Source organism: Bubalus kerabau, chromosome 16 (genome assembly GCF_029407905.1).
Source record: "Bubalus kerabau isolate K-KA32 ecotype Philippines breed swamp buffalo chromosome 16, PCC_UOA_SB_1v2, whole genome shotgun sequence".
Lineage (NCBI taxonomy): Eukaryota > Metazoa > Chordata > Mammalia > Artiodactyla > Bovidae > Bubalus > Bubalus kerabau.
The window spans coordinates 56,151,552-56,161,087 of NC_073639.1; the positions used below are offsets into that span (position 1 = coordinate 56,151,552).

Sequence of the window (9,536 nt, forward strand, 5' to 3'; positions counted from 1 at the left end):
TCGTGGGTGGTGATCGGGAGCAAGGACTTTGGCATCAGACTCCTGGGGTAAAATCCTGCCTCTGCCACTTACTTGCTGTGTGATCTTGGACAAGTTACTTAAGCTCTCTGTGCTGTACTTTTCTCATCTTTTCAAATAAGGGTAATTATAGTACTTACCTCATAGGGCTGCTGTAAGGATTAATGAGATGGTGTGTGTGAGGACTCTGCACTATGCCTGGCACACACTAAGCAGTGTCTAAAAGTAGATGTTATATCATGGGTGGTTGTCGTTTTAAAGAGGCAGAGGAAAACCCTGGGACAGCATGGATGATTCTTAATTTGAAAAGCTGTCTTACGAAAGAAGTGCTTTCTCTTACTGGATGTGTACTAAACTGATCTGAATTAAATCAGCACAGCTCTTGTCACTGGTTTATCCTGACTCTCTTCCTGCCGAAGGTTAGCACTGGATTGAGATTTTTTCATCTTCATTCCAAATGCTGTCACGGAGATGCAAAGCTGCCAGGTGTTGATAACCTAAATCAGGAAAGACAGGAACAGCACATTAAGTCAGTCTCCCAGCAAAGGGGTCATAAAACTTTTATGACATCTCTTCGCCAGCACACATCCTTTCTGCCAACTAAGCGTCCGCCGACTGTAAAAGTATTTACTTGCATCTGGACTCTGAAATCTTGTCCTCAGTTTTATTACTCCCTTCACAGCCTCTGAATTATGTTATTAAATAAATGACGTAATAGATGCAGCTGGCACTGGTACAAAAGCCAGCTTCAAACAAAGCCATTCTGAGACCAGGTGGAGGCAAGCTGGTGACTGCTTCTTGCCGAGACCTCCTCCTTCCCAGCAGTTGCACGAGAGGGTTCATTCACCTCGTGGAGTTTAATGTGTAGTAACTACCTGCATCAGTGCTGTTTAGGGTAAATTATGAGCAGAGTGGCTTAAATTCAAGCATGCAGGTGAACCACCTGGAGGTCTTTTAAAGTGCATATTCTGGGACTTCTCTGGCAGTTCAGGGGTGAAAACTTTGCACTTCCAATGCAGGGGGCATGGTTTCGATCCCTGGTCAGGGAACTAGGATGCCCCCGTGCTATGCAGCATGGCCAAAAATTTTTTTTTAATATAAATTTGTAAATTAAATTAAAATGCACATTCTGGTTCAGTGAGACGGGTGGGGCCTGAGAACCTGCATTTCTAACAAGCTCTCAGGCAAGACCCAGAAAGGAGCCAGGGAGCTGGTCCCTCCACCTTGCTTTACTCTTCCTCTGCACTCTGTTCCTTAGAACATCTTGATTCCATCTAAGTATCTGCAAATTGTGTCCAGTCCACAGTTGGGTTTTGTTTACTCCAAATTGTATAAAAGTTTTAAAAAGTGAGTCAACATTGAAATACTGGATTTTAGCTCCTCTAGAAAAATCAGATGATCCAGCAGCAGTGGGCCCCATGTGACAACAGCCGGAGGTCAGTCTTCGTGCTCCGCTGCTGGCCCCACCAGCCTCTGCATCCCTTTATGCCAGCTGCCGGGTGCTTGAAGGCCCAGGTGTGCAGACTAGGTCTTAGAATTAGGGAAACCAACCCAAAGGAACCTAACAGCCTTCAGACAGAAAGGCTTTTGTATCTGAGTAACACCACATGGAGATGCCACTTCTGTGCTTGCTATGAAAAGAGGAGACCCATAATATATTCCTCTGGCAGAAAACTTTTTCAGATTGTATCAATAGAGACTTCCCTGACCATCCAGTGGTTAAGACTGCAGGCTTCCTTGCAAGGGGCAAGGGTTTGATCCCTGGTTGGGGAACTATGATCTCACATGCAGCGCGGTGTGGCAAAAACAAAAAGTATCAATATATGAGCTTAAACTCAGTGTATTGTCATGGATCTGCTTTCTGATTATAATTGATTTGTGCGAAAGCATACAGAGAAGCTTTAGGGTACCAGGAACACACACTGGAGTGGCAGAGAGTCTGAGTGATCGTTGGAAGTTTGCATTTTTGACGGCGCTTTCTCTACCCACAGAGAATATTAACGCACGCCTACTCCAGAGTGGTCCTGAGAGTCTTGGAAGCTGCCGTGGCAGCCAAGAAGCGTTTCAGTGTGTACATTACGGAGTCACAGCCTGACTTATCAGGGCAAGTATCTTTCCCTGTGGTCATGTGCCCAGCAGTCCCTTTAATGAGCAAACTGAGGATGAGACTCCATTGTAAAAGCAGCCAGACGAAGTCCCCAATTTGTCTGTCAATCAGCATCGCCTTTCACACTGCCCGTCCCTGCTCCTGGAAGAAAAATCACCATGAATTTGGAGTAGGTCACAGTACAGCGTCTAGGGGCTTTATTTAGTACTTAAATCAGATATAAACTGAAAGGTTTATATCAAGGAATAGATAGTTACATTTCTTATGTACCCAGAACATAATAAAATCCCTTTTTTTCTGAATTTACATATTCCTGCACAGCCCCAAGAGCACAGTTTTCCTAAAATACATACTTTTAAAGAACCCAAATGCTTCCTTAGTCCAGAATCTTTTTTTTATCCTTAATTTAAATTTTATTTTATTTTTAAACTTTACAAAATTGTATTAACTTTTGCCAAATATCAAAATGAATCTGCCACAGGTATACATGTGTTCCCCATCCTGAACCCTCCTCCCTCCTCCCTCCTCCCTCCCCATACCATCCCTCTGGGTCGTCCCCGTGCACTAGCCCCAAACATCCAGTATCGTGCATCGAACCTGGACTGGCAACTCATTTCATACATGATATTATACATGTTTCAATGCCATTCTCCCAAATCTTCCCACCCTCTCCCTCTCCCACAGAGTCCATAAGACTGTTCTATACATCAGTGTCTCTTTTGCTGTCTCGTACGCAGGGTTATTGTTACCATCTTTCTAAATTTCATATATATGCGTTAGTATACTGTATTGGTGTTTTTCTTTCTGGCTTACTTCACTCTGTGTAATAGGCTCCAGTTTCATCCACCTCATTAGAACTGATTCAAATGTATTCTTTTTAATGGCTGAGTAATATTCCATTGTGTATATGTACCATAGCTTTCTTATTCATTCATCTGCTGATGGACATCTAGGTTGCTTCCATGTCCTGGCTATTATAAACAGTGCTGCAATGAACATTGGGGTACACATGTCTCTTTCCCTTCTGGTTTCCTCAGTGTGTATGCCCAGCAGTGGGATTGCTGGATCATAGGCAGTTCTATTTCCAGTTTTCTAAGGAATCTCCACACTGTTCTCCATAGTGGCTGTACTAGTTTGCATTCCCACCAACAGTGTAAGAGGGTTCCCTTTTCTCCACACCCTCTCCAGCATTTATTACTTGTAGACTTTTGGATCGCAGCCATTCTGACTGGTGTGAAATGGTACCTCATAGTGGTTTTGATTTGCATTTCTCTGATAATGAGTGATGTTGAGCATCTTTTCATGTGTTTGTTAGCCATCTGTATGTCTTCTTTGGAGAAATGTCTATTTAGTTCTTTGGCCCATTTTTTGATTGGGTCATTTATTTTTCTGGAGTTGAGCTGTAGGAGTTGCTTGTATATTTTTGAGATTAGTTATTTGTCAGTTGCTTCATTTGCTATTATTTTCTCCCATTCTGAAGGCTGTCTTTTCACCTTGCTAATGGTTTCCTTTGATGTGCAGAAGCTTTTAAGTTTAATTAGGTCCCATTTGTTTATTTTTGCTTTTATTTCCAATATTCTGGGAGGTGGGTCATAGAGGCTGGGTCATGCTGTGATGTATGTCAGAGAGTGTTTTGCCTATGTTCTCCTCTAGGAGTTTTATAGTTTCTGGTCTTACGTGTAGATCTTTAATCCATTTTGAATTTATTTTTGTGTATGGTGTTAGAAAGTGTTCTAGTTTCATTCTTTTACAAATGGTTGACCAGATTTCCCAGCACCACTTGTTAAAGAGATTGTCTTTAATCCATTGTATATTCTTGCTTCCTTTGTCAAAGATAAGGTGTCCATATGTGCATGGATTTATCTCTGGGCTTTCTATTTTGTTCCATTGATCTATATTTCTGTCTTTGTGCCAGTACCATACTGTCTTGATAAGTCCAGAATCTTAATATCAGCCCCTTAGTCCATTAACTGAGGGGACTTCCCTGGCGGTCCAGTAGTTAAGACTCCATGCTTCCAATGCAGGGAGTGTGGGTAAAATATGGTCCACATTAAAAAAAAAAATTAACTGAGTTTCTAGCTAATGTGATTTATCATTGTCCAAATTAAGTGACTCACCAGTCTCTATGATAGGGACTTTCTTGAACTTTTTCTAACATTCTCAAAATGTCACTTTCAGTAAGAAGATGGCCAAAGCCCTCTGCCACCTCAACGTCCCTGTCACTGTGGTCCTTGATGCTGCAGTTGGGTAAGCACCCGGCTCCCCCATCACAATTAGGTTTCCTCACCCACCCACTCCCAGGGTTGGCTTGGAGCAGGGTTTCCAGATGGAGGGTCCCAGTCTCATTCATAAAACAAGAGTGGGCAGCATCCTGCCTTCTAATTGACAGCAGCACTAAACCAGCAAGTGTTCATGATAAGAACTGGATGGTGTACACACGAGACAGGGCTGTAGGATGCTGGGGAGAGCTGGATACATGGCGTCATGGTGCATTTAAAAAAAAAAATGTATTTGGGTGTATCAAGTCTTACTTATGGCATGCAGGATCTTTAATTGCAGCATGTGGGATCTAGTTCCCCGACCAGTGATGGTATCCAGACCCGCTGCATTGGGAATGCAGAATCTTAGCCACAGGACCACCAGGGAAGCCCCTCATGGTGCATTTTAAGAGCAAGGTGCAGTGACTGGGTCAGCTTTCGTAATCAGTGTTCTCTCTTCATCTAAAGACATGGGTTGTCGTCAGTGGCACTCCAGAATTTTTCATCTCCTGTGTACAACTTCACTCCTAAAGCTGAGGTGACATGCTCCATGAATTGGCAGTGTGGCTCATAAGAGAAAACAGGAAAAACAATCCCTTGGGAAGAAAACACACAGAAAGATGATTAAGGAAATTAGGCATGTGTTTAAGAGTAAATATTTTGGGACTTTGCTGGCAGTCCAGTGGTTGAGATTCTGTGATTTCACTGCATGAGCACGGGTTCAGTCCCTGGTCTGAGAACTGAGATCCTGCACGCTGTGCACTGTGGCCAAAAAATATGGGGGGGGAGTAAACATTTTGAAGGATTCTAGTAATTGCTCGTTTTAAAGGTAAATTGGCCCCCACCCTACCTGTAAAATTCTTGAATGGCATAACATTTTTTTCCGACTTCAGATCACATCAGGTTTTTAAATTTTTGTTTTGTTCGTGTTGATGTAGAACAAAAAATAGTGTGCCACATGTAGTAAAGATAAATGCGGGTCATGAAATCCTTGCTTCAGCTACACATGTAAGCGTGTGCCTACTGGGTGGCAGCATGAGTTATACACCTTATCGCAGTGTCATCAAAATGGGTCTTGGTGCCCCTGTAGCAGAACCAGTAACAGTGCCAGGGGCTGTCTCGGGTGTTCAGTGCTCTTTGGAAGAAAGTTATGAGAGGAACATACTTTGCTGAAAATGGGAGCATTAATCTTTGCAGGTGATGTTGCAAGAGCAAAGAAAGGGAGCATTAAAAATTTGTTTTTCATTTCTGTAGCTACATCATGGAGAAAGTGGATCTTGTCATAGTTGGTGCTGAAGGAGTTGTTGAAAACGGAGGAATCATTAACAAGGTAGGAGCATCAGTTCTCCACAGGTCCTTGCTCAGGGCATGGAGCTGCACTAATAATCTCGGACACCCAACCGCGTTGTGTATCATGGTTCATTCCTCTAGCCCTGCTTAGCTTCAGGATTCCACCATTGCAACCAGTGGCTTCCCAGTTCCTGAGCCACTGCAGTGGGGTCAGTCAGATTCTGGTCAGATTTCTTTCTGCTTTGGAGATCTGTGTAGATTAGGAGAACGTATTTATACTTATTCAAAACATGCTTTACTTGGAATTGGGTTTTTTCTTTTTAATGGTGCATATTTGACATCAGTATATTTAAAATTTATCTGTTGCTTCACATGGAAAGACTTCCTGATAGTCTGTTGTGTCTGATAAAGTATGTATAACGTAAAGTTTGCCATCATAATCATTTTTAAGTGTACAGTTTGGTGTCATTAATTACATCCCACATTATTGTGCAGCCATAACCACTGTCTTCAAAACTTTTCCATCATCCAAAAGAACTGTCACAAAACACTTTTTCTCTCCCCCATCCCCTAAGCTATTTTCTGTCTCCGTGACTTTTCCCCATTCTAGGTACCTTATGTAAGTGGAATCACACAGTATCTGTCTTTTTTTTTTTTTTTTTTTTTTTAAAGTATCTGTCTCTTTTTTGAGTTTATTTCACTTGGCATGTTTTCAAAGCTCAGCTTACTGTACAGGTGTCAGTGCTTCATTCCTTTTTCTGGCTGCATGATGTACCAATGAATGGTTGGACCAGAGGTGTCTATCCATTCAGCTGTTGATGAATACCTTTTGACTATTGTGACTAATGCTGCTGACAACATAGGTATACAAGCGTTTCTGTTTTCGATTCTTTGGCGTACATACTTAAGAGTGGAATTGCTGGGTCACATGGTATTTCTGTGTTTAGCTTTTTGAGGAACTGCCAAACTGTTTTCCCCAGCAGCTGCATCATGTTACATTCCCATCAGAAACACATAAGAATTCCAAGTTTCTCTATATCCTTGCCAATACTTTTTTTTTTTTTAATCATCCTAGCTTAAAACTCAGCATTCAAAAAATTAAGATCATGGCATCTGGTCTCATCACTTCATGGCAAATAGATGGGGAAAAAGTGGAAACAGTGACAGATTTTATTTTCTTGGGCTCCAAAATCACTGCAGATGGTGACTTGTAGCCACAAAATTAAAAGATGCTTGCTCTTGGAAGAAAAGCTATGACAAACGTAGACAGCATATTAAAAAGCAGAGACATCCCTTTGCTGACAAAGGTCCATATAGTCATAGATGTGGTTTTTCCAGTAGTCATGTACAGATGTGAGTTGGGACCACAAAGAAGGCTGAGTACCAAAGAACTGATGCTCTCAAACTGTGGTGATGGAGAAGACTCTTGAGAGTCCCTTGGACAGCAAGATCAAACCAGTCAATCCTAAAGGAAATCAACTCTGAATATTAATTGGAAGGATTGATGCTGAAGCTCCAATACTTTGGCCACCTGATGGGTAGAGCCCACTCATTGGAAAAGACCCTGATGCTGGGCAAGATTGAGGGCAGAAGGAGAAGGGGACAACGGAGGATGAGATGGTTGGATGGCATCACCGACTCAATGGACATGAGTTTGAGCAAACTAGGAGACAGAGTCGGACAGGACTTAGCGACTGAACAATCCTAGTGGGTGTGACGCAGTGTCTAATTGTGGTTTTGACTTGTGTTTCTATAATGACGAAGACTCTTGAGCATCTTTTCATGTGTTTATTGGCCATTTGTAGATCTTTGGAGAAATAGCTATTGCTTTCTTTTTTAACAGATCCTCTTTAATTCCAAAGCCAGAAGTACATATATTACGTTCACTCATAGACTTTGTTGCTTCCACTACAGGTGTGCTATAAGATCTCACCTTTCTCCACTGTTCTCTGACTTCCCAGATTGGAACTAACCAGATGGCCGTGTGCGCCAAAGCACAGAACAAGCCATTTTATGTTGTTGCGGAAAGTTTCAAGTTTGTACGACTCTTCCCACTAAACCAGCAAGATGTCCCAGATAAGTTTAAGGCAAGAGTTTTACATATTATAAGGGGTATTTGAGTCTAAACTGAAACCTTTGGAAAAATGCAGTGCTAAGAATGTTCCAATAAGTTTTTCACTTCACATTGCTATTTTTTCTAATATACAGGATACACAGATAAATTGGTGGTTGTTGAAGTCTAACTTGTCCCCAGAATTTCAGTCTTTTGTCTCTCACTTAAGCACTAGATACAGGCCAAGCAGGCAGGGAAAGTTGGTAGGTAATGAAGCTTTGGGTCATTTCTCTGGGCTCACCTGCCATCTCCATCACCTGTTAACCATGTGCTCTTAGGCAGGTCCTCTCACCGTAAGGTTTATGAACTTCAGTTATCTGTACAGGGCTTGTGATGCTTCAGAGATAACTGATGGAATGTAGCACAGCGCCTGGCACTTAGCTTTCTATAAATGCTCTGTACAGGTGTCTTGAGAGGTCTCGAGGGGTTACTCCAGCCACTCATGAGGGGACGCATGGCTTAAGGTTTTCTCTAATGACCTGGCTGACCCAAGCCACACTCGGTCCCCTGGCCAGTGTGCAACACAGTTGGCCTCCCCATTTCCAGAGCGCGCTTTCAGGCAGGAGCGCCTCAGTTGCTCAGGCCAAGGCCTCACCAGTTCGGACCCCTCAGTCTATGGGGCAGACTAACGTTGGCTTCCTGTCTCCTCAGTACAAGGCGGATACTCTGAAGTCTGTACAGACTGGACAGGACCTCAGAGAGGAGCACCCGTGGGTCGACTACACCTCCCCTTCCTTAATCACACTGCTGTTTACAGACCTGGGGGTGCTGACGCCCTCGGCCGTCAGCGACGAACTCATCAAGCTCTACCTGTAAACACCGGGTCCTTTCCTGCTGGTGGACGTCGGATATGGGGAGTAGTCTCATGGCCCCTCAGTGAGCCAGGCCAAAACTGAATTGTTTTTTCTGAAGTTTTATGGACTAAGAACTTAAAATCCTAACTCTTGGGAAATTTTTTATTCATTTCAGTCCCATCTAAAATGCATTCATGGTTCCCCTAAAGCCCAACCTAAATTGTGCTCTAATGGTATTTCCAGACACTTTCATTCATGTCCAGTTTCCAGGAATATAAGATTATTGGCTGTTTGACTAACAGATGAAGATGTGCCCACTCTCCCTCCCTTCAGCTTCCCCACATTCCAGACTGATTTGCCAAAAGCATCCATGAAAGACAAGCAGGCGGCAACGCTTACTGAATCAGGCTCCCAGCGGTGAATACAAGCTGAGGGTTGTCATCTCCACAAAAGAATCAAGGCAAAGAGAGTGGATACTACTGCAAGAACCCAAGAACAGGTATTAATGGCCTCTTTGGCCGGAGTATCCTGCACGGCTCATCAATTATAAAGATGCCTTCCAGAATATTTGCAAACTTAAAATACTATATCTGGGAAAAGATGTTACTTGAAACATTTGGGTCCTGAACAGCTTTTTAAAATTGTTCTTGGGAACAAACTCAGCATCTTTTCAAATAAATTACATGAAAGATTTTGATATGGCGTCGCATTGCACTTCAAGCTGACCCCGGCCCAGCCAGAGGGCTCTGACACTAGATGTGCTGTCCATCTTGATAAAGACACTAGGCAGCCACCTTCCCGTACTTAAGGCAGTTGATTAGAACTACAGTTTATTCAACAGGAGGTGTAACCATTTTCTTTCCCAGAATAACTTGCTGCTGCTTTTTCATATACTCACCAATAAAACAGTATTAGGGGCTGTGTGGGTGTTCAGTGCAGTACATCAAAGAGAGAAA

At 42.8% G+C, this 9,536-nt stretch overlaps 1 protein-coding gene across 1 annotated transcript in view; it reads left to right on the top strand.

The window, feature by feature from the left end:
• The window catches only part of EIF2B1 (eukaryotic translation initiation factor 2B subunit alpha), a 12,423-nt gene extending 3,146 nt beyond the window's left edge, over nucleotides 1–9,277 (top strand). The window contains exons 5-9 of the mRNA XM_055550973.1: nucleotides 2,010–2,126; nucleotides 4,308–4,372; nucleotides 5,638–5,713; nucleotides 7,635–7,760; nucleotides 8,438–9,277. Of these exons, the coding sequence (XP_055406948.1) occupies nucleotides 2,010–2,126; nucleotides 4,308–4,372; nucleotides 5,638–5,713; nucleotides 7,635–7,760; nucleotides 8,438–8,602 (549 nt within the window). The 3' untranslated portion in view covers nucleotides 8,603–9,277. The remainder of the gene's footprint in view (nucleotides 1–2,009; nucleotides 2,127–4,307; nucleotides 4,373–5,637; nucleotides 5,714–7,634; nucleotides 7,761–8,437) is intronic.
• Nucleotides 9,278–9,536: the final 259 nt, after the last annotated feature.